Genomic DNA, 26117 nt, shown 5'->3' with positions numbered 1-26117 from the left:
TAATTCTGTGTCACGTTCCGCTTTTTTCCTCCAGCGCCCCGGACGAGCGTAAGCCACGCCCCTTCTTGATTTGTCAACAAAGGGGCTTGACGAGCCTTTACGAAGAACCGCCCTGTATTCCGAAAAAAGTGGGGGTTTGTCTATAGGCTACAGGGACAGCGGCTCATATGGTACGTTGACTTCCTCCGTGGATAAAGCTATCATGGCGGAGCGCACACAGCCGCCCTCAGCCAAAAGGCTCTGCTGTCGACCGGGCCACAGCGCGACATGTAGACAAGGCCATCGGGCCGGAGGAGGAATGCCATGCGGCGGCTCGGTGACTTGCGGGTCGAGCAAAACCCACAGCCCGGAATCTCTCTTGGACATCGCGGCGAGAAAAGTCGCCGAAAAGTGGCCCTTTCAGCGGGTTGAGGAACGCTTCGAACGGATCCCAGAACCGGTTCAGAGGCGGATCGTGTTCTGGTCTTTCCCACGGAGCGAACGGGAGATTTGTATGTACTCGTCGTTTAAAACCGGGGGAGACGAGGTGGGATCTAGCGGGGAGAACAACGACGAAACGCGACTCCCCTTCCGACGAGGCGTCGCATTGCTGGAGAGTGGCTGCGTGGACAATGTGCTGCAAGTCGGTAAGTGATGCCACCACCACCACCACCACCAACCAGTCACACGGGTAAAACCAACCACATCGGTCCCAGTAAGACTAGACGAATCACACAAATATCGCCCTGGGCTTCATCGAGGCCCTTTACAATGAATAGCTCCGAGGAAATGTAAGGTAGACAACAGACCTAGAGAGCTGGCCGGGGCTTTAAACCGTGTGCATACACCCCGGCTGAGCGCTGTTGATGCAGGCGTCGAAACCTAATGCGTAATCGGAACGCTGTGCTCTGCCGTTAAAGAAACATAATAGACCCAGCAACCCACAGCTCAGCTCACGTGTCAGGGCATTTTGAGATAGTTTGGATGCGTTCCCGTGGTTATGTCGATGTGTATGTTTTATCTTATGCAATAACTAGGCAACGCCAAGAAGGACATTTTAATATTGTATTTTTTTCTGGAAATAAAGTAGTGGGGCCCTAAACAAGACACGCAGTCACAACAGGAAAACTAATGACCCCGATACGCAACAAATGATTACGTACAGGCTATATCACATGGCTGGTATTATGATGTGCTCTGTTTATATCATGTTTATTATTATGCATGTGGGGTTATTATCGATTCGCCGCAATGCTGGTCACGCGAAAAGTTTGGTTTATTTTGCGATTAAGTTAGTCATTACTTGACGGAAACGAGGTTAGGCTACAGACACAAAAATAGAACAATGGAAAAAAGATCTGGTTTAGGTCGTGGGAACAGAACCATCACCCCGCGTGTGTTGGTGATCAACCAGGCACTGGTGGAGGATGCATATCCGATATGCTGCTCAATATTCACCCCACTGTTATGAATGTAAATATCGATCTTCAGGGATAGGGAGCTGGGAATATAAAACAGCTGGGGTAGAACTAGTCAGATTCATATGTCCTTTGAGGGAGACAATGTGTGTGTTTAATTACATTACGCAAAGTTACCAGAGCATATTAGGGGTACACGTCCTATTTTAGCATAATGTCATTAGATATGAAACACATCTTGGATTACTGGACACTAATCTAAGCCGTCCAAACGCCAGGCAGGAACAAATAGCATTAATGTAGATATATATTTCTATTTATTTGTTTTTAAAACGCACCACATTTATTTTAACTGTACTTTGCGCTAAAGCGGAAATAGAGTTGAAAGTGTATGAGGAGTAGACTAGACCAGTTGGCCTTGGTTGGCCACCATACGACCCTCACTATTTCCAGTGGGGTTGCACCAAGTCCTTATGACGGAAACCCAAGATCAGCTAATACTGTGTGTCGAGGGAGGAGTCAACGCTCCATCCATCACATCCATGCACTTCTCTGGTCCCATGTGGTCGGTCGGTGATCTGGACCCAGAGTGTCTGTCGGCCGTAATTTACTTACTGTGGTTTATATTTGAATTACAATCTTGAAACATTCCCTGCCTGGCTTTGTAGCAATACAATGGTACGGATTTCCATGTGTTGCTTTAAAGCAGACAAAGAAAAGCAGTCTGACGCTTCAAACGTTCACATGGCCCACAGCCGTTTTTGGAATAAGAATCACATTTAAAATCAAACAAAATGTGGGAGGTAATTTAGGAATAATCCTTTCACAGCTTTAGTCTTATGTTTGTGTACATAATACTGAACATCTGCCAACGGATCCTTCTATTTCTAATACTGGGACTTTCTTTCTGTTATCTGAAGTGAAGATAACTGACACTGTGGTAATACTTTAACATTGTAGAGAGGAAGGGTAGGGAATCCCACTGATCCATTAATGGTAATCATTTATCCAGTTGCCATTACTATTGTATGCAAATGTGAAGGCAGGGAGCTCAACACATTTGCACTCACAAGCTACAGTCAACAGCACACTTTCCTAGCCTTTGGTTATCTGAATGTGTTTCTCCGATTGGGGCTTTTGCTGTTTATAACGTCTGCACAGGGTTCAAAGCCGTTTGGAAATTAAGTTTTGGCATTGGTGATCGGGCACTTTTAGCACCAAGGTTACAGTTTGGGTCTAACGTAGTTAAATGTCACTTTCAACAACAAAGAGGATGATTATATCCAGTTGGAGCACTCGCTCCAATGCCATCTATGAGGGATATATGATGACAAGCTTTGTATGAGAGATAGCTTCTGGGATTCCCAGTGATGTTATTAACAAATGCTGATGTTTTTGGCAATGGCTAGCCTTCATTGGAATGATACATATGGCAGGGAAATCAAATCGGAATAAAATAACCTTAGTGATTCTTTCCAGGTACATCACTAATTTGGTGGTTGGGCGAGAAAGCATCTTGCTTTTTCTTTTCTTTTCTAAATGCAATCTTCCTCCGTCAGAGAGAATGACATAACATTTTTTGTATATCTTGCATTTCTTACAAAATCAATGATTTGACATGCCCTGGAATGTAATCTCCCTCGGACACCAAATAATCGAGAGGCTACCGACAATGAGAGTCTTCCGACCCGCCTCTCAAGGGCATCGCCATAAGCACGTCCTTATCTCAGGTCTCTGGGATTCCTGCACGTCGGGTATTGAAGGTTTAATAAGTGATCGTGACGTACATGCTTGATTGCCTATTTCCGCCTGTGAGTGGAGTGTTTATTGGTGACAGAATGGTCCTCCGTTCCTCATCTTTCTATCTGCTTTTTTCCTTCTCCTCTCGTGAGTTTCTTTCTTATAAAAATAGTACTTTACTTGTCTATTGGAATAAGATGTCAATCAAAAATACAAAATGTGTGTTTTAGGTAGCTTGAAGGCAGAACATGATATAAATCTACACTTCTATGTTTATTACCCTGTTACTGTTATGCCACTCCCATAGTGTTATGCCACTATGAGTCAAATAGACGGGGCTCTGACTATGCGTGATGGTCTACTATTTAAGTAATATCTGATTAGTTAATGTAGACCACAAATTCAAATGAGCTACAAACTCAGTCCGGCGGTAGGCGCAAGGTTTCAAGAAAACTTCCCTGCTATTTGTACATGCGGGACGTGCCCAGGCCAGGTATGTCTCAATGGCTCGGCGTTTCTGACTTGCGTCCCACCAGTTTGGCTCAGCATGGCTCACTGTCACCATACAGAGGAATCTCGACCAGCCTCTTCAACCTCTTTCAAGCATTTTGATACCCCCATGTGACCAGAAACCAGTTCAACACAGCCCGGTCCTGTGCCTATCATGCCTACCTTACTATGACCCCCCGAACCCCGAATATATACTTACTATCTCCTCAGTAACTGGGGCCCTATAGTCAATACAACTGCAAACTGAAGTACTGCTTATGGTAAATGCACTACATTTATATGGTAAATTAAACTACCATAATATCCAGGTGTAAAGAAATTGAATGCTTTTTTCCGTTCTCATCAAATCATGATGTGACAATCTTCTCTGAGCTCCGTCCGGGCGGCCATTGATGTCTGAGTCCGAGAGATGGTTCTATTATATATTTTTCGGAAACTGATAGTATACCAACGCCGTGTGGCGTTTGTCATACACTGTGTCACTCATTATAATGCTCATACTCAGCAATGTGTAGTAGCTAGAAACAAAGTTGGCGTGTTTTGTAACCATGGGGATATCACGTTCCCCCCCCTCCTTCGTAGAACTCTGAACCCAGAACAATTGTTTATTACATGTCATAGTGTTCGCATTTCCACTGAAACAAGGGGTTTGCTTGGACTTTAAGCGGATACAGTTGAAGGCTAGAAAAAAACGTTAGCTCGTTGGTGACAAACGGACAATGAGTGCATGGAGTTTAAAGTTTAAAGCTCCCTATCTCATGGAACTAACACTTGTCAGATGTTCCTGTTGTTACTGGTTTGGGCTTGGAGTTCTGCCCAGGTATTTTCCAGAACGTTCTCCATTGGCATTCCATTCAACGTAGCTGAATGTCTGCAATGTTTTTCCACATCAAACCAAACAGCTTATCCAAATCACTGTTTCCCATCCATGTGCAAACTGTGCATGGACGACACACACACACACACACACACACACACACACACACACACACACACACACACACACACACACACACACACACACACACACACACACACACACACACACACACACACACACACACACACACAGTACAGAGGGCTCTGGCCAAGGCTAGTTCTCAGTAATAGTTCAACAGTCAAACAACAACATATGGTTGTTCATATTTGATTTATCTATCTCCTTGAACACACACACACACACACACACACACACACACACACACACACACACACACACACACACACACACACACACACACACACACACAGTGGATCCAGCTCATGAACCCTACCTATCGAGGGAGCACTGTTGCATAGTGTGGCCCTCCAGCCCTGCAGGGTCTTCTGGTTCAGGGCTATTCTTCGTGGGGCTTTCAAGGAGTCAACAAAGCAAGTCAAAGCATGCCAAACGCCTGGCATCATGGGAACACGTGGCCTCAGAGGAATGGCCCCTGAAGAGCTGTGGCCTTCACACCGCCTTTGAAAGGATCTCTTCAGATCACTCAGGGCTTCAGCACACAATTGTGTGTGTGGCTCTTTCCTGCCTCCACCGAGGTCAAGGAGGCCGCGCTGATTAGGGCCACACAACCAAAAATGGAAGAGAATGTCGTGAAGTCACAGATAATAGTGAAACAATACCATTGTTACTATTAATTAACATTGAATAGAGTTCAGTGGCGGATCCTAGGAGCCTCGTTAGGGCCCCCCAACTGAAAGGTACTGGGTTCGATACCACGATCTCTGCCACCTACATGCAGGCGTTCTAAGGAAAGATGCCACCCTACCTCCTTATTAATATGATTCATCTGAATTCACCACGAGTCGCTTTGAATTAAAGCATCTGTCAATTGTCTAAAGTCCAATACGCAATAGAGCGGTAGTAGAGCAGAGAAACCTAATGGAGAGCTGGAGATACTAGCAGTGGGGCAGCGGACTCCACCACTACCCAACCACCACTCTGGCTCCAGCTGTGTGTTAATCCAAAGTGGCTCAGGAGAAATGCTTGTGTTATTAATGTGGTTTTAAGGGTGTCATCCATCAACAGGCAGTTACCCATAACTCAGCCGGGACAGGAGGGGGGTCTTAATGATGGCCACCCCCCTCCCCATGCTACTGTTATCCTCCACGGTGATCCCCTCCTACCAGTTATCTCTGTTCCATCCATTCCCTCTCTCCTTTGTCCTCCTTCTCCTCCTCCTCCATCATCTCCTCTCACCCAGTAACCTTTGACCTGCCACTCACAACTTGCTTTAAAGTTAGTTTTATAAAGAAAGGCGGTGCAAATCTTTCCTGGGCTGCTGAAGCGAAATCCTAACCCCCCCCCCCATCCTGCTCCTGAAAGACATGTAGAGGAATTCACTGAATATTCACTTGAATGCGTATGTGCTTAATGACTCAATAGTGGTGGATACTAAGTCAGTGGTTGACATCGCTTTGCGTGACACCATGTGAACCAGGTTTCTAGTTCTCAATTGAACCAGAATATTCACTATGGTGACACTATGTTTTTTTTTATTTTAGATTGCTTCGTCTTTAGTGTGTGTGTGTGTGTGTGTGTGTGTGTGTGTGTGTGTGTGTGTGTGAGAGTGATCACTGGCAGTGGACTTGTGGACAACTCCTCTTCTCGTCCCCTCCTCCCTTCCCATGCAGTCAGCAATCCTGTAATCAGCCACTTCCTGCTTCCTGTTTAACCCCTCCCTCCTCTAGGATCTCTTCTGTTTTTTAAACGTTTTCTCCCCCATTCTCTCATTCTTCTCCTCCCCCTCCTAATGATCTCTCCGGCCTCTATCTTCACATTCAGTTCAGCATGCCTCACAGAAATGCCATTGTTGCATGTTTCAACAGTTTGTGTGCAGTTGTAAACATGGTTGCAGGATGTAGCGTTGTCCCAAACGCCACAAACGCTGGAGAAATTAGAGAATCATTAATTCTACAGTGAATACAAAGGAAGTTAATCCACAGACAGCTAGGGGTTAGGGATGTTGCTCAGAGATGCCGCGGCCCGGCAGTCAAAATCCCCAGAAACATTACATTTTGTTGGTTCACTGTGATGTTTCAACATTTTGGTCCATTCCACTACCTAGGTGACCAGAATTTAGGAGGCAAATGTTGTATTGATTTAGCTTGGGGGACACAGGCACTTTTGTCCGTGTACCTACTATGTTTGAGACGGAACGTGAACGTGTTCATGACCTCCCTCATTGAGCTAGTACGTTCCATTCTTAAAGAGTGTATGTGTTGGTCTTGATTTTATTATCGCTTTGTCATTGGTCAGGGTAATGATATTTCAGATTTGATAAGCAAGATGGCGGACGTGATAACAATCCCCTCCCCGTCGAAACAAAACTGTTGAAAGAAAAATGGAGGTGTGAAAGATTAGCATTGCAGGAAATGGTTCAGAAGATGGGAGAGAGACAGGATGGAGGGGGTTAGAGAGATGCGGAGAGAGGGAGAGACAGAGAAGGGATGTGAAACCTAGCAACACAGCCCCGTTTCCACGGCCGTTCCTGCCGGGCCAATTGCTAAACACGGGGCCGGTTCCTCAGTAGTTTTGTTGAGCAAGCCAACGCTCTCTGGTTCACCCAGATAGAGTGGAGATAAAGAGGTTATGTTGTTCTGGTTGGATGTAGAGCCACGATACGGCGTGACCTACATCCTGGGGCCCCTCCCCTTGCTTCTCTTTTGTTTTTTTTTATAGCGGGGGGGGTGTGCCGTTGTGACATCACGACAGACGGTTGGTATTACTCAGACAACTGGGATTTCTTGACTAATCAGCGAGAGCACGCGCACAGAGCACACCCACACCCACACTCTCACTCAAGTACACACGTAACGTGTTAACCACCAGGTGTTTTGAGTCACCACTCCCACGTGTGGACATTTTTCAGATGCTCTCTCTGTCTCTGTCTCCGTCTCTCTCTGTCGACGGTGAGCTTCAACCCGCTTCACGTGTCATGTTCTGCTCCACCGGACGGACAGATACTGGGTCCGGCACAGCCAGTTTATCCTCCATCATGTCCAATCTTGTTCTGAAATGTTGGCCCGGTACCGCGGACGAGTTGAACACGTTCAGTTCGCTCGCACATGCACACGCACACACAGGATAGAGGCTGTTCTTTGTTCAACGGCAATCCGTTTGTGACTAATCCTTGAAAAGAGCGATAAGGCGGCAATGAATATGGTACTTCCGCACGCACACGTGTTTATTTTAACGCGTGATAAAGGAACCTGTCTGTCTAGTAAAGGCTTTACCCGGATCATACCTGTGGTATTCATCAATAGAAAGTAAACAACTTGTTTTGTTAAACAGCGGTGACATGTCTAGTGGAACACGTTGTTCTATTTATTGTGTTGTGTTTGTTCACAAATTTTCAATTTCATTTATTTTACCATAAATTCAAGGAATACCCCTGCTGTTACAGAGTAGAGGGTGTACTTTTTCAATGGTCCCACATGGGAACGTCACACACACACACACACACACACACACACACACACACACACACACACACACACACACACACACACACACACACACACACACACACACACACACACACACACACACACACACACACACACACACACACAGAGAGAGTTCATAGGCTGGTTGTGTAGTCTGTTGAGCACCTGTGAGCAGTTCAGAGGCTAGGGGTCAGAGGTGTTTCAAGACCAGCAGAAACTTGCCCCACTAGCCCACTAACTCCGCACAACAGGTGTTTGGGTAGGCGTTGTGTTGGTTAAGTGTGTATTTGTACAAATACACACTAAACCACAGAACACACTGCACCCTGTTCTGTTCTCGTACAATGTGTGTTTTCTGACAAAACAAAGGCCAGAAAACATAGCTCAAATATGATCAGTCAAGAAAGTGGATAAAAGCGTTTGATTAAAGGCTGTGATTACGCAATATACAAACTGGGACAAGAACACTTGTTGGTATGTGCTGTCAGGTCTTTGAAGGGCTATCCAACAGGGCTATGAATCTGAGTACATGGGCACAGCGGGTCCACAGTGTGGGTCAGATGGATTCCTGGTTGTTGGATGTTTCTAAAGCGGGCTTTAGAGTTATGTGTCATAGAATTAGGTTAGGGTAAGGTCAATTTTTATAGCGTTTTGTTTTTTTGCATTAAGGCTTATAGTTGTTAGTTAGTTACAGCATTAAGGCTAATAATTTCATAGCCTTAATCAACTTAAGGCATCGCAAATAGTTTACAACCCCTAAGGCTTCTTATAGTTTATAGTTGCCTGTTGGTTATAACATTAGGGCTAATTAGTTTATAGCCTTAATCATCCTCAGGCTAATTGTTGTATAGCATTATCGGTAATAGTTTATAACCCCTAAGGTTTCTTGGTTATAGCATTGTGGCTAATAGTTTATAACTGTTATGTCTTCATGGCTAATTTGTTCTTGCATTATGGCTAATGGGTTATAGTGTTAAAGCAAACTGTTCATAGCATCAGGGCTAATAGCTTGTAGTAAAGCTGGATGCGCTGCTGTTGTGTCGTCGAAGGAGTTAACTTTCGTTGCCGTGGGTGTCACTCGGAGCAGTATTATGCAAGCTACGAGATGGAGAGAGAGAGACGAGGAAGTGCGTTACAGAATGCTGAGCTCAGGGGTTTGGCTCGCTGCCAAACGCGCACGCACACACACACACACACACACACACACACACACACACACACACACACACACACACACACACACACACACACACACACACACACACACACACACACACACACACACACACACACACACACACACACAGCGCTCAGCTGAGGGCATTCCAAGCCTGCGTTCTACCAACACGCCCCTCCTTTGTTTTGGAAGTCCCGGCCTCTTCTCCTCCTTATTCTCTCCATCAGGGGTCTCTTTTCCTCACTCTTGTTCTGCGTTTCTCTGTCTCTTTCTCTGCCTCTGTCTCACATTTGCACTCTTCTCTGTCTCCGTTTTGCTCTGTTTCAGGTTCCTTTGTCACTCCATGTCCATGTCCATTCCTCTCTCTCCCTCTCCCCTCTCCCCTCTCCCTCCACTCTCCATCATTTCCCCCACCTCTTGCTCTCTCTCGCCTGCCCTCCCTCCCTCTGCCTCTCGCTCTCTCTCTCTCTCTGTCTTGTCATCGGGTCAGCTGTGGTTCAGGCATGTGTGTGGGGAGGGACTCTCTGTGAGGGAGTAATACGCTGATTCTGTCTGAGAGACCGGAAGCTAGCTGGCTATGGTTATCTAACTCAGTATACTGTGTCATCATTCTGCTGAACAGGAAATACGAGGACTATATATATATATACACATGTAAAAAATGTAACCCCACCTCTTTGAAGGTCAGAGTATTTTTGAGTAAGTGTTTGACAGTGGTGTTAGTAATTTGATATAAATATTTTTTTCAGTGTTGAATAGTTCTGTGGTAGTTTGATAGTAAAACAGAATGTTTCACAGTAGTACAGTATATAAATCAGTAGTATGTTTCACAGTAGTACCGTATATTTGTCAGTAGAGTATCTTTCACAGTAGTACAGTATATAACACAGTAGAGTATCTTTCACAGTAGTACAGTATATAAAGCAGTAGAGTATGTGTCACAGTAGCCCAGTATATCCGCCCACTATAGCGTGTGTTTCACCCCCCCTCTTCTCCCGTCTCCCCCCCCAGGCTTCCACCTCAGCGGGACGGTGCGTGAGCCCGCCGCCCCGCCGTCGGCGTCCGACCCGGCCGCGCCCACGACGGCGGCGGGGGCGGGGGAGCCTCCGCAGCCGTGCGGCGTCAGCGTGAGCTTTGACCGCTGCAAGATCACGGCGGTGACGTGCACGTGCGGCAACAAGGACATCTTCTACTGCGCGCACGTGGTGGCGCTGGCGCTGTACCGCGTGCGCAGGCCGGAGCAGGTGAAGCTGCGGCTGCCCATCTCGGAGACGCTGTTCCAGATGAACCGGGACCAGCTGCAGAAGTTCGTGCAGTACCTGATCACGGTGCACCACACCGAGGTGCTGCCCACCGCGCAGAAGCTGGCCGACGAGATCCTGTCGCTGGACTCGGAGATCAACCAGGTGCACGGTGGGTGATTGATTGATTTTTATTTGACCATTTTGATATAAAACATGAACAGCACACAGCATGAACAGTCAGATGACACCATAAAGCCCGGAGGTTTATCTCCATTGTGGTCCCTGTACGGGGACAACGAGGGAGTCGGTAGGGGGGGACTAGGAGCAGTGGGCGGGGCGGGGGGCGGGGGGGGGGGGGTTGGGGTTCCTGGGATGGTGAAGAAAGGATGTGATTGTTTAGATGTTTCACGACATGTGATTGTCAAAGCATTGGGCCGCCGAGAATTTGTAACCTGCCCCGAAATCGCCGCAGATGTCGGTGAAACGTGCGTGTGCGCGTGTGCGTGCGTGTGTGTGTGCGTGTGTGTGTGTGTCGATGACGACGAGTCAGGAAAGCAGGGCGGGGCCGCAAGATTGATTTAGATTCGGATTTCCCTGTCTTTTGACGTGCGTTGCGTGCGGTGCGTGCGTATTTAATCTTTCTAGTCGACGTGTGGCTTCCGGACAGGTTTGAGTGACACAACCTGCTCTCTACGGGACTGCCTTCCAGTTCCAACAGCGTCTAGTCATCAATTAACGACTGCGGCCGCATTTGCATGATTGCACATTCCCGCCTGCCATTGTGCCAGCGTTTTAAAGTGACAAATGAGTGGCTTGTGGCGGAATGCAGAATGCATGTGCTTGCGGTCGGGCTTGATGGATACCTGGAGTTATAGTTAAAGGTGGAGCACAATCCCTTTTATTCCTGTAGTCCTCCATTCAGACGGGGTGAGCGTGTGTGTACAGAGAGAGACAGAGTATCATTTCTATTGGAACTCATATACTGAAGGCGAGCATAAGGTACAATGTCACCCAGTCCACAAATATTAGCATGGTAGCTCACTGTGTGTGTGTGCGTGTGTGTGTGTGTAGGGGCCCCAGACCCCACAGCAGGGGCCAGTGTGGACGATGAGAACTGCTGGCACCTGGACGAGGAGCAGGTCCAGGAGCAGGTGAAGCTCTTCCTGTCCCAGGGAGGGTACCACGGCTCTGGGAAGCAGCTCAACCTGCTCTTCAGCAAGGTAAGCATTCTCCACACATGCTGGAAGCGTGGCCCAGTCACACGGCGACCACATCGTCCTGTAGTCGACGGTAACAGTATGCAGGTGGCCTGCATTCTGAAGTACCTTGTAATCACTGTAGCCTTGGAAATGCTTAGACAATTATTGCTTCAGAATTACCCGTTCATTCATCTGCAGATTCATCCATATATTTGTCCATACACCTATTCATGCAATATTCATCCATTCAGACAAATATCATACACCCACGGCCAAAATTCCCTAGTTGTACGTCTGTTTTTATATTGCAGCAAATTAGCTAAATTTACGTCTTCCAACGTACCTGTGTCTTTACCTGTGGCCTTCTACCCCAGGTGAGGGAGATGCTGAAGATGAGGGACTCCAACGGAGCTCGGATGTTGACTCTGATCACCGGTCAGTTCCTGGGCGACCCACGGCTGGCTCTATGGAAACAGCAGGGGACCACCATGACGGACAAATACAGGCAGCTCTGGGACGAACTAGGTAAACACACAGGAGGAACACTGTAAACATACCGTAACACGGGCTGAACTAGGTAAATACAGGAGGCACGCTATAGACATACCAGAACATGGGCTGAGCTAGGTTAATACACGAGGAACGCTGTAAACATACCGTAACACGGGCTGAACTAGGTAAATACACAGGATTGCTGTAAACATACCAGATCATGCTCTCAACTAGGGTAATACAGGAGGAACGCTGGAAACATGGCGTGACATACATGAGGTGAACTATGTAAAATATACAAATACATAGGGTGAAGTAGGAAGATGGTGAATGCACGGGATAAGCTATTTCAAATTCACAAATACATGGGGTGAAAGGTAAAATACATACAATGAATGGCATGAAGGTTAGGTTAGGTTAAATGTACACCACCTGTGCCGCCACATATTGGTGCACATTTGTGTAACAATAACAGGGCTGTGCGCCTCACGTGTCCTAAAGATCCAAAGCCACGCCAACACTTAACCGAGCAGCTCTTCCGAGTGGACAGGTACAGCAGGTTTATGCCTGACCTCATTCATGCAAAATGATATCACACAGCAGGATCCAGATTTTCATAATAACATAATGGAGCTCTGGTCCGTCATAACCAGGTCAACAGACATTCACCCTATAGGGACACCGAAGACCATGTTGGACCAACCTGAACACAATGTGTTCTTGTTGGTTTTATCAACAGCCCCTCCTGGTGTGACTGAAGGATAACAGAATGATTGACTCATGAGTAGGCAAAGACGAAGATAGTTGAATTCTGATCAACCATTTACTTTAAGTAAAGGACAGCCTAAGGGTCGGAAGAGTAGTCATGGCGATGCGCTCGAGCCCCCACATGTGTTTTCTAGAAACTAGAAACACAAAGGGTCCGTCCTCAAGAGCTTTCAACCGTTTCTCTTCCTTATCAAGTGTATCTCCTTTTACTCTTGAGTTGTGTGTTTTTTTTAAATATTTGTCGAGTTTAGTTTTCACCTGCACACTTAAGTACCTTCATACTAAAGGCAAATCTGTCTCCCATGAGTGGGGATGTTTTCCCCAGTAACCATACCATCAGCTTTACTGTCTGCCGACAAACGTCAATATCATCACTCAAATGAGCTTAGTTCGGGTTCCTAGATTATCACGAGCTGGCAGCGTCGTAGAAATGGCGTTCCAGTTGAGTGACAGCGTGTCAACACGGGCCGTTGGTTGTCAACAGAGAGCAAGTGTTGCCAGAGAAACAGGAACAGGCGACTTCAACCCAAATGAACCCCCCATGGGCTGAGCTCAGTGAAGCACTGCTCTGCTACAATGGGCTTAGCTCAGAGCTGTGTATCCTGCGATAGGACGGCGCACACAAACCGTAAACATCGGCCATTTTAACTTTATGTCTTTGAAGAGCGCACAGGGCGCCGTACGTCGCCTGTCTAACAACCTGTCGCTAATCATGTATTGCGGTCTTAACTGTCAACACGACAAAACAAATGTGATGTGTACTGCTGTTGACTAGTGTGTGCGTGTGTGTGTGTGTGTGTGTGCCTGTGTGTGTCTCTTTGTCTATATGTGTTTGTGTGTCTGTGCCTGTGTGTGCCTGTGTGTGTTTGTCTGTATCTGTGTGTGCCTGTGTGTGTTTGTCTGTATCTGGGTGTGTGTGTGTGTGTGTGTGTGTGTGTGTGTGTGTGTGTGTGTCTGTATCTGGTTGTGTGTGTGTGTGTGTGTGTGTGTGCCTGTGTGTCTTTGTCTGTATCTGTGTGTGCCTGTGTGTGTTTGTCTGTATCTGGGTGTGTGTGTGTGTGTGTGTGTGTGTGTGTGTGTGTGTGTGTCTGTATCTGGTTGTGTGTGTGTGTGTGTGTGTGTGTGCCTGTGTGTCTTTGTCTGTATCTGTGTGTGCCTGTGTGTGTTTGTCTGTATCTGGGTGTGTGTGTGTATCTGTGTGTGCGTGTGTGTGTGCGTGTGCGTGCGTGTGCGTGCGTGCGTGCGTGCCTGCGCGTGTGTGTGTGCGTGTGCGTGCGTGTGCGTCCCCAGGTGCGCTGTGGATGTGCATCGTGCTGAACCCCCACTGTAAGAGGGAGCAGAAGGGCTCCTGGCTGCAGCAGCTCCGCCGCTGGAACAGCGTGGACGCCTGCCCCTTGGAGGACGGTAACCATGGCAGCGAGTTGACCAATCTGACCAACGCACGACCTCAGGGCCCGCACGGCCACCCAGGTGAGATGTCCCGGCCAATCGGGAGAGAGCAGGAGCCCGCCCCCCCCCCCCCCCCCCCTCTGTCTCTTATCATAAGACTCCTGTTCCCCTCGTAGCCGGTGTGACCTTCAAGTACCGCCTCTCTCTCTCTCTCTCTCCCCCGCCCAGAGAGCCGGCCTCTCCACCATAATGTCACAACTCCCTAGTGTAACCACCCACCCACTCCTCTCTGTGCTCCATGCTACTTTAGTTTTTGTCTTGCCTGCACATCATTACCTCCAATGCACATTTTTCAGGCTAATACTGATATTATGGAGCACACACACAACAAACAAGCACACGCACACACTCGTGCATGTAAACACGCTGTGTTTGTGTGTTTTGTTTGTATATGCATATTTCATTTGATATTTGATATTTTATCATTTCTATTTTGATTTTGATTTACGTTTCACACACGCACGCACGCACGCACGCACAGAGTGTGTGTGTGTGTGTGTGTGTGTGTGTGTGTGTGTGTGTGTGTGTGTGTGTGTGTGTGTGTGTGTGTGTGTGTGTGTGTGTGTGTGTGTGTGTGTGTGTGTGTGTGTGTGTGTGTGTGTCGTCCATGCACAGTTTGCACATGGATGGGAAACAGTGATTTGGATAAGCTGTTTGGTTTGATGTGGAAACACATCACATTCACACGCACACACACACACACACACACACACACACATATACACACACACACACACGCACACAGAGAGTGTGTGGGTGTCTAACGTGCGCCCCTGCCCCCCTGTCAGACGCCCGGCCCCACCGGACGGTCTTCACGCGGGCCATCGAGGCCTGTGACCTCCACTGGCAGGACCCCCACCTGCAGCACATCATCACCACCTGCTGTTACCACGACAACCGCCACAGCTCCCTGTTCGACCCCCGCGGCCGGCCGCTGTGGCACGGTAAAGATAATAGACGCTAATTATGATCACTCTAGTGTAATTAATAAGGTGAATAATGATATAAACCGTGATGCACGTTATGAATGGTTGTATAATAATAACAATGTCTATAGCAAATATTATAAAACGGGTGGCTTAAATCAAGCGATCTGATTGGTTCCCAACTGTTGTATATTGAGCGTATGCACGCGGCTATGGCGCCCGTTCAGTTTACAGAGTTCAGTATCACTCCACGCCTAACTCTAACTGTTGTTTATTTATATATAAAAGCGATAGCATAGTTCACTGAAGCCTAAAAACATGTTGATTGCTGGAGAGGGTGGAAATGTTGTAAAGCAATAGGCACACGGTCACCAGCAATTTAGCCTACTATCGAGTTCACTCAAACTCGATAGTAGCCTAGCCTTCTCTCTGAAGGACGCTACAGTGTGTTGCATAGCAACCGCCGTACACACTGCAGGCAGCCAGGAGGGACTACTTTTCTGTATTCGTTAAAAAAATGCTTTTCCGACTTTCTCGCTTTTTCAAAATTGAGGGTGTCTATGACTTTCATTTTGCCATACTTACGTAACCGTTTTATAAAAGCAATAGATCACTTCAGTCAGTGATATACGGTCATTATACCACAGTGAAGGGGGTCGCCGCGCACAACGCCCCTTAACTGTGGTATAATGACCGTATACCACAGCCTGTCGTGATCTATTGCTTAATTATAATAGATAATCATGTTTATATACAATTACTGTATATTAAATACACTAAAATGAATTACCGTTACGGTAAGGGTTAAATAATATAACTAACAATGTATTTAATAAGTAATAAGCGATTGGGCTTGTGGCCGTACCGTCCTGAAGACTCCTGTTGAGTAGCACGAGTAAAGCGCCCGTGTTTGGAAACCAAAACGTGCGTGTTTGGAAACGGGCGATTGTTGGTTCCTCCGCTATTGCTGCTTGCAATATTGCTGCCTCATCCAAATGACTCACAGTGGACCGGATGAACGGTTGTTGAGAACATCTAAGGAGATGCAGACCTACATATGGCTCTACTTACATTTGAGTTGGACGGCGCTCAGCCTTAGTGGCAGACATGAGGAACTGACTGCTGTGATTGCTTAGCTAGCTAGCGGTTTGGGACCAGGCTAGTTTGCTGTTTTGATATAGCTATTTATTTTCTAATTTGCAGTGAATTCAGAATCATGGCATAGCGGTGCATGAAGGCGGTTAGGGCATGTTGAGGCCACCCGTGTTGGGTTGTGGTGATCTTTTTCAAGTACCCTAGCGCACCACACTATCTTCGTAGTTCCTTATTCTAATATGCAAACATCTGAGATCAAGTGATTGATATAATTACATGTGAATTACGGTGTGTGATATAAATGTGTTATCGTTGTGCCCACAGAGCATGTGCCCACTGCATGCGCCCGAGTGGATGCTCTGAGGTCACATGGTTACCCCAAGGAAGCGCTGCGATTGGCCATCGCTATCGTCAACACCCTGCAGAGGCAACAACAGAAGCAGCTGGAGTTATTCCGGAATCACAAGAAAGGTTTGTTGCTTTGTTTGTTTACCTTCACTTTATTCTTGTATATATTTACTTTCATTGTTACCACTTAACTGTATACATTATACAGCATATTTTCCATGCTACTATGTAATACTACTACTACTACTACTTATTCTATTACTACCACATTTGTAACTATTTTATGAATTATTATCATTATTAGTTATTACTATTAGCACCACCATTTTACTAGGCACATGGACTTCCCATACTGCTGCTACCACCACCATCACTACTACTACTCCAGCAGATAGTAACATGTACATGACTTACCAGTTGAGTTAAGCAGGACGGCAGAACATTTATTTATCCTTTATTTAAACAGTCTCATTGAGATGCAGATTGCTTTTTCAAGAGAGACATTTTTTGTGTTACAAATAAACACAAAGCTTGACAAGACAAGCACAACACAGTCAATACATACAGTATGTACAAGGGTCAAAAGCATAACAAAGATAGGTCAACAGAATCTGTTGATCAGAATGCATCTGAAAGAGCTATAAAACACAACTTGTGGCCTAATTATTATTATCCGTAAGGCTGATTTAGCGAGGAGTGATAATGAGGATGTTTATGAAGCAGAGTCATGTCTATAAATAATACGCAGTGCAGCTCCTCTTTGTTACCTAGCAGATCAATGACCTGATGTCCTCTGCCTGTGAGGCGGTAAGACCCGACTGCCCATCTTAAGCCGTGTGTGTTTCCACTCACAGACTTGTTGCATAAGGGCGTGACCTCCACCACCAACGCGGAGGGCTGGGTGGGCCACCCTCTGGACCCCATCGGCACGCTGTTCAGCACCCTGATGGGGACCAGTCCCACGGGCAGCGAGGACTCAGCGGGGGGCAGGCTGGACTTCTCAGGTACGCACTGGGGTTCACACACACACTCTCTCACACACACTGCTAGCTGCATGCATGCATGAGCACGCACGCACGCACAAGTACGCCCACTCCACGGACATACAGAACTAACAACGTGTGTATACACGCTGACACACTCACGCACGCACACACCTGTACTTACATGAAACAGCCAACACCCTGAATTCCCACCGCTCCTAATATCAAATCAATACTGCCTGTTGTGTTTTGTTTTAATCGATCGACCCCCCTCTCTCCCTCCCGTACTATTTCCCCCCCCCCCCCTGCACAGCCAAGAGAGTCAAGCACCCCCAGTTCCCCACGCACCGTTACCTGGACGACGGGGAGTCGCTGGTGTGCCTGGCGGTGGAGGCGGCGCTGCTGGGCCTGGGGCAGCAGCGGGCCATGCCCGACGGCCTCTACGCCCAGGAGAAGGTGTGCCGCAACGAGGAGCAGCTGCTGGGCCGCCTGCAGGAGGTGGAGCTGGACGACCGGCTGGTGAAGGTGTTCCGCCGGCAGGCCGCCCTGCTGCTGGAGGGTGAGGGGAGACGGGGGCGACGGGGGCGACGGGGGGACGCGCGCGTCAACACACACGCACAACCAACGCACCTACGGTGACGCACGCACGCACGCACGCGCGTTAACCCATGCACACACACACACATGCACACACTTTAACGCATAAACACACACGCGCATGTGTGTGTGTGTGTGTGTGTGTGTGTGTGTGTGTGTGTGTGTGTGTGTGTGTGTGTGTGTGTGTGTGTGTGTGTGTGTGTGTGTGTGTGTGTGTGTGTGTGTGTGTGTGCTATTTTAGAATGTAGCAGAGCCTTTTATCCGACATTGAGTGTGTCAATGTCGGCCCGTTCCACATATTTATGAATGTATAGGCTTGTTTGTGTTCTAAGTGTGTGTGTGTGTGTGTGTGTGTGTGTTCTAGCCGGACCCCACAGCGGCCTAGGGGAGATGCTCCACAGAGAAAGCGTCCCCATGCACACCTTCGCTAAGTACCTGTTCACCACTCTGCTACCTCACGATGCTGAACTGGCATACAAGATTGCACTTAGAGCCATGAGGTGAGTCCATCACGGGTGGGAATAAGTACCGCCTAAGGATGCTTGTCAATACACCGTAGGGCACAGGGCTTGTCGTTTTTATAGCAACATCACAATCTCAACGTCCTCCATTTTGAAAGCACAGGAGCATTGGGATTTAAGTTGTTGTAGGAGATGCTTTTTTGGTCATGTTTAGTAATGAATCATGAAAGGTTTTTGACATTGTTGTTTGAAACAGCATGTCTTATGAGAGATGTGGCAAAACAAAGTCTTTGTTAGCCTAGGTGGTGGTTTATTAAGGTTGGTTTAGCATGTACTTAATTCTTTCGAGCCCTCTCCATATGGGGGAATATAGCAAACAAAAATTCCCATGATGCAATCTGATTCCTATTGAGGAAGGAGGTTTCGGACCAGGGGGGTTGGGTGCTGGAGGTCATCAGATTCCCATCACACATTTAGGAATTCTTATTACATGATTCAATCAGTGCTGGAAGGCTCAGTTAATACATGTGTGAATATAATGTGATATGGGGTCATGTGGTTGTGGTTTTCTCCCTGCCGGGATGATGGATGATATCACTCTTTATACATGAGATTCATATCATCCAAATTCCCTGACTTCCATCGCTGGGATTTGATTCACAGACATTTTTTATTGGAGGAATCAGAATTTTATTCATATATATTATATCATTTAGAATACATTTTACCCAAAGTCACTTACAGTGAATTCCATTTAACCTTGTAAGATCTATACATGTGTAGCTTAATGTCTCAACCACTGCTTGCATGCATTGGTCTCTGTAATGTCAGTGTAGTACTAACCTATTACTGGGCTGCTCCGTAACCATGACGCAGGATGAGGCTGTTAAAAACCGGTTAATTGTAGAGTTAGATGACGATGGTTCATAAAGATGGTGATCTAAGCAGTCATGCATGAGATGTCCTTTAGTGTGTGTGTAGTGGTGGCTGGTTTTACCCGGGTGCATTGCTTGCTCAATGCACAGGTGTGAGGCCTCACCCAGCCCCAGAGCCTCATCATCTGTCTGCCTCGGGCCAGGGGAGACTGCCTCAACCAGCCATCATCCACAAACACACACACCCCCTTAATCTCTTTTATGACCGAGAGTGTGCTGTTCCTGTGTGTGTGTGTGTCCAGGCTGCCGGTCCTGGAGCCCTCCAGTGACCTGTCTCGCTCGCACCACATCGTATCCGTGGTAACCAACCGATACCCGCGCTGGTTCACACTCAGCCACGTCGAGTCCCAGCAATGTGAGCTGGCCTCCACAATGCTCACGGCTGCTAAAGGTAACACGCACACACACACACGCAGGGACACGCGCACACCAGCACTCGCATGCTCACACACTGGATGACAGTGTCCACCCTGTCACGCATACACACACGTGCACAGATCAATTTGACGCAAGGGCACGCACGCACACACTACCACTCGCATGCTCACACACTGGATGAACACAGAGTCATCCATACACACGCATGCACAAACACATTTGACACACACACACACACACACACGCGCGCAGAGACAGAAAGACAAATATATAATTTGCTTCGGTTGAGCCCGACGGCAACAATCCTCAAACTGTTTACATACTCTTGTTTAGAATTCAGAATGTGTAATTCCCCGTGACTTCGTTGTGCAAACATGCTGCTGTTGGCCCATCAGGGGACGCGTGTAAACTGCAGACGGTGCTGGAGTCCATCCAGAAGAACATCCACTCCTCGTCGCACATCTTCAAGCTGGCCCAGGACGCCTTCAAGATCGCCACGCTCATGGACAGCCTGCCCGACATCACGCTGCTCAAGGTGTCCCTGGAGCTGGGGCTGCAGGTACGCATGTGGACGCGCACACGCACACGCACACACACACATACACCTTTACATCCACCTACACCTACATCTGCACACATGCACATGGACATACACATACACCTGCACCTGCACACATATACATACACTCATACACACACACACACACACCACTTACCAACCCGCTATTGTAAAATGGTGTCCGCCCCCTGCTGGCCGTTAAAGACTTCTTAAGGCTAAAACTAAGGTAGTTACTCACGTAGTATAAATTAAGGCTTATCTTTAAAAGATTAAACGAAAGGCATGAAATTTGTCAAATGTACACCTGTTAATATTAGGCTATTAATGCTATATTATTACTTGAGATGGCAGAGCAAGTTTAGTGTGTGTGTGTGTGTGTGTTGTTAATAATGTAGTTTAATATGAAGCAGATGAGCACAGCCATCATTTGAAGCTGTTATTTCATTGTGGAAAGTTGTTGTTGCCAACCTTTTGAGCGTCACCAGAGTGCAGCCTGTTACCAGTGATGCACCAGAGTGCAGCCTGTTACCAGTGATGCATTAGGATTAATGAACTAATCAACAAAATGCATTGTCAATGTTAGACTTTATTGCGTAATAGTCTTTCTTTATTAAATGTTTAATGTTAAATGTTTTTGAACAGAAAACACAGACCAGCTGAATTATTACGACAGCAAAATATAGAGGCCTTTGCATGTGAAAATAAATAATAAATTAATAAATTAATAATAATAAAATATACATTTATTGTTAATCAAATGAGATTACAATGTGCATGTAATGTAAAACAAATGATAATTGAGGGAAAGAAATTAAGAAGCGGATTTTTAACGAACCCAAAAAAGAAAAAGAAAAAGACAAGAAAAAAGACTGATCTGCAACCGCCAACACCTTTGGTTATAGTCCGGCCACGCGGCCAATTACTGAATCTGCGCACATGCACACTTTCCGGTACTGACCCTGAGTCCTCCTCCCTGCAGGTGATGAGGATGACTCTGTCCACTCTGAACTGGAGGAGGAGGGAGATGGTGCGCTGGCTGGTGACCTGTGCCACGGAAGTCGGTGAGTCCAGACCACAGTAAAGACCTCGTTAGGCAAATGGATTAGATTAGGATTAGATTAGTTTAGATGGGTACTTTATCCGCCCTGGAGGGGGTCTCGGTTGCAAAACGATCAAAAGATCAATCTAAAAATAGAAATCACAATAGGACACAAAAAGATATACCATTAGTATTTGAATTACACTATTAAATGTCGATAATAATGTTTTTGTGTTTAAGTACAGTGCAGATGTGTAGGTTATTTAGTATCAAAGACCATCAAGTGGAGTTTTTAATTGTAATGCTAAATATTTACGAAGAAACATTACATTACATGTTATTTCCAATCAATTATTCAGATTTAAAAGACACTAGACACCTTATTCTAATAAGGTAATTTCGTTTGATTCTGATAAAGAGACAACGAGGGCGATGTCTCCAAAAATGTAAAAATGTTTAATAAACACACATTCGCACTGTCACAAACAAACAAACCTCCTAAAACGGCACATACCGCTCACCCCTGACGTCATCCCCCTCTCTGTCCACCAGGGGTCTACGCACTGGACAGCATCATGCAGAACTGGTACACCCTCTTCACCCCGACGGAGGCCACCAGCATCGTGGCCACCACCGTCATGTCCAACAGCACCGTGCTGCGGCTCCACCTGGACTGCCACCAGCAGGAGAACCTGGCCTCGTCGGCCCGCACGCTGGCCCTGCAGTGTGCCATGAAGGACCCCCAGAACTGCGCGCTCTCCGCCCTCACCCTCTGCGAGAAGGACCACATCGCCTTCGAGACGGCCTACCAGATTGTGCTGGACGCGGCGGCGGCCACGGCGGCCACGGGCATGAGCTACACGCAGCTGTTCACCATCGCCCGCTACATGGAGCACCGCGGCTACCCCATGCGCGCCTACAAGCTGGCCACGCTGGCCATGACGCACCTCAACCTCAGCTACAACCAGGACACGCACCCGGCCATCAACGACGTGCTGTGGGCGTGCGCGCTCAGCCACTCGCTGGGCAAGAACGAGCTGGCGGCCGTCATCCCCCTGGTGGTGAAGAGCGTGAAGTGCGCCACGGTGCTGTCGGACATCCTGCGCCGGTGCACCATGACCACGCCGGGCATGGTGGTGTCGGCGCTGCACAGCCGCCGGAACTCGGGCAAGCTGATGTCGCTGGACAAGGCGCCGCTGCGCAAGCTGCTGGACGCCACCATCGGCGCGTACATCAACACCACGCACTCGCGGCTCACGCACATCAGCCCGCGGCACTACGGCGAGTTCATCGAGTTCCTGAGCAAGGCGCGCGAGACGTTCCTGATGGCGCACGACGGACACCTGCAGTTCACGCAGTTCATAGACAACCTGAAGCAGATCTACAAGGGCAAGAAGAAGCTCATGAATCTGGTGAGGGAGAGGTTTGGGTGACGGACCGACAGACTGATGGACGTTTTACTTGAGTCCCCCCCCCCCCGTCCCCCCCCCCGATTTATCCTTTCCCACCTGGTTCAGAAATAGGATCAGGATTTTTGCCGCTTAAGACAGCCTGAACCAGGGGTCCATGGTGAAGAAGGAGCCTGTGATGCTTGCTCCATGGATGAGCTTAGACCGTCGCAGTCTAAATCATGGTATTAAATCAGGTTTTCCGGAGGCTATAGAAATACCAGTATTTTGCGTGCTTTGAGTCCATCTTAAAAGGGGCCCCTATTATACCACCAGGTGTCATGTTGTGGAGCCGTTGTGAGCCTATTTTATCTATTTCAAATCGATCCCTTTGTGACACCACAAATGTGGGATTGTCCAATCAGCTGGAAGGAGTTAATTAGACAGTGTGGTAGGCTGGAGAGCTGTCCGTCATATGAGCAGACACTCCCACTGGTGATGTCCCGAAGGGGTGGATTTAAAGCACAAACGAAAGACTTGATACAAAACAAAACAGAAGTAAAGACAAAATTACATTACATAACTACAGTGGCGACAAACTATAAGCCACACTTGGTATTTATGTTCATGGTCAGTTTACAAACAGAATTGTCACAGCATTGAAGATAAATACAAACTCTTTTGCGTAACACCAAGTGAATTTCCAACTTGCACTTCCATTTCCTCGTGGATTACCTAGAGCCTCAAACTAAACAGAAATGGCTTTAAACCAAGAGGACTCCCTATCTTAAGCAACAATTACCTCTCGTAAGGATTGTGTGTAAGCTTTAGTCCACCTTCTGGCACATAAAGAAGTTTGTAGAAGAAGATCCACAGAAATCATCGTTCCTTTGAATCAATATTCTTAGGTTTTTGTAATACTCAAAAGAAAGCTGTTTGTTTTTGTTTTTTCAGTGTTGCCATTCATACTGCTCACATTTAACAAAGTATAGAAACACACAAAGATACTGTCGTCAAGTTACGTGTTTGTGAAAAATGTCAAAATACATTCTCAGGGATTACTTTGGAAAATCAAAAAAAAAAAGTTAAGAAGCATTTTATTGTACAGAACACACAGATTATTGCGTCTGAATATGTAAAAAAATGTATACATTTACTAATTTATGACAGAATATTATATGTGATGCAAATACTTGAAGTTTTTGGTATTTGTTTTTTCTTTTTTTTTTACAAAAACATATCAGAAAGACTTGAACTGTGCGCCAGGTGGTATATTCTGAGGCCAGGTGACTGTCCAATGGCATTGGCATCGGATCCGTTGACCGTCAGTAACCTAGCAACAGCGAGTGTCAGTTGATTGTCACCGAAGGCAACGGAGGTTATTGACACCTTTTATTGACAAGCTGTGAAGCATCCAAAGGTGGACGACCTGAACAATGTGTTGAGTCGTTGTACTGTGATGCACTGTGACGACGCACACGGTGAAGAGAAAGCGGGCTAACTGCGAGACGATAAGTCATCGTATTTTGTTTTGTATTAATACACAGAATGCATGCGTTCACATAATGGAGCGCAGGTGGGGACCATAAACCATGGTTTAATTAGTCTTCTGAACAACACGCCCTGGATCAGAGACTTACAGTTGACCACATTCCCCTGGCGGCCATCTTGGTTCTAAGAAGGACCCAAGATGGCCGCTATGTGAATAAGGCCCATAGACCTCTGTTGAGCCAATGCCATGGCTCTGTTTTTAAAGGAAAATTCCACTGGTGGGCCATCCTCTATTCATAGATGTAATATGTCCACCAGTCTACCTGTAATAACTTGGAATGGCACAGCTACTGCTTTCTGCTTCACCCTGGACTACAACAAGTCCACTATTAGTACTACAATGTCTGCTATGCTAGCTAGCAAGGTGGCCTATGTGTCTGTTGTAGTTTTTTTTTTCCAAGCTCTTCCTGAATCAACTGCAATTTACAACTCTCTACTCTTTACTTTTTTTTACCCTTAGTGCAACTGCCAGTTTTGTTGTTGTTTTGCTTGCCAGAATAAAAGGGGAACCTTAAACATGTATGCCTTTTTCTGTTGAACAAGCTAATGTTGCTTGACAGTGGAATTTCTCTTTAAATACAATTTTTACCTTTAAAACTACAGTATAACATGGGTACAGTAAAACTGGTTTCTTGTCCTGTGTCAGCCATTAAGGAAAACTTGTTTAGGCCCAAAAATGTATATTTGCCTCCTCTGTAGTGATACAGACTTTGTGCAGGGCAGAAAGTAACTGTTTAGGTCTTGACTGTTCAGCTTTTTATAGCCTAATGTATATGGTCCATGATTTATTTTTATTTTTCATTTGTTTGGCTGCTTTAAAATAACCAAATGACCATTTGTAACTACCAAACCTTGTTCATATAACAAATCAACAACATTTTTTTTACTTAAGTTTCTTTTTTATATTCTGTATTCTGTGCTTTAAAAGCCCTTTGTTTCTCATTTGTTTTTCTGTGAAAATGATTCAGTGTGACTTTCCCTTGTTCTCACTATAGGTCTGTTACTAGCTCCCTTGTTTATAAAATAACTATGATCATTTTATTTATTATATTGCGTAAAAAGATTGTACCACTGTTTCAACTTGCTGATGAAATGGAATTTTAAGGTTTGATACAGTAATATCAATTTATTTATGTAACTGGATCACTGTTTTATAAACTTGTTAATGATTCATTTTCTTTTGATTAAAATTTTGAGAGGATACATTCGCCTTGTTTTTCTTTAAAACACAATTTCAATCGTAAAAAACACTTGGTTTATCATTTAAAGGAACTGAAAAATATATAAAATCACTAAATATGTTTAACACGCAAAAAAAAAAAATTTAGAAAATCCATGAGATAAATTCTTGGATTTGGTTGACTTTTAATTATTAATTTTGTTCAGAGGACTTAACCCCAAGATTCTTTGACGTGTTGATACATGATGCAAAGGA

At 46.3% G+C, this 26117-nt stretch overlaps 1 protein-coding gene across 1 annotated transcript; it reads left to right on the top strand.

Moving 5' to 3' along the window:
* Nucleotides 1-202: 202 nt before the first annotated feature.
* On the top strand, nucleotides 203-25797 carry LOC311363426 (zinc finger SWIM domain-containing protein 6-like; the record flags this gene model as incomplete). Its single annotated transcript, XM_084483373.1, has 14 exons — nucleotides 203-626; nucleotides 10282-10683; nucleotides 11586-11734; nucleotides 12088-12238; nucleotides 14264-14443; nucleotides 15211-15366; nucleotides 16768-16914; nucleotides 17646-17795; nucleotides 18088-18333; nucleotides 18736-18871; nucleotides 20010-20158; nucleotides 20541-20704; nucleotides 21684-21765; nucleotides 22296-25797. 14 exons carry the CDS (start codon nucleotides 203-205, stop codon nucleotides 23174-23176), a joined length of 3417 nt encoding a protein of 1138 aa, XP_084339499.1. The 3' UTR covers nucleotides 23177-25797.
* Between the last annotated feature and the right edge of the window lie 320 nt (nucleotides 25798-26117).

Source organism: Micromesistius poutassou (genome assembly GCF_964030765.1).
Source record: "Micromesistius poutassou genome assembly, chromosome: 18".
Classification (NCBI taxonomy): Eukaryota; Metazoa; Chordata; class Actinopteri; order Gadiformes; family Gadidae; genus Micromesistius; species Micromesistius poutassou.
Note: the sequence above shows the minus strand (reverse complement) of the source record. Positions and strands in the feature narration are given on the sequence as shown.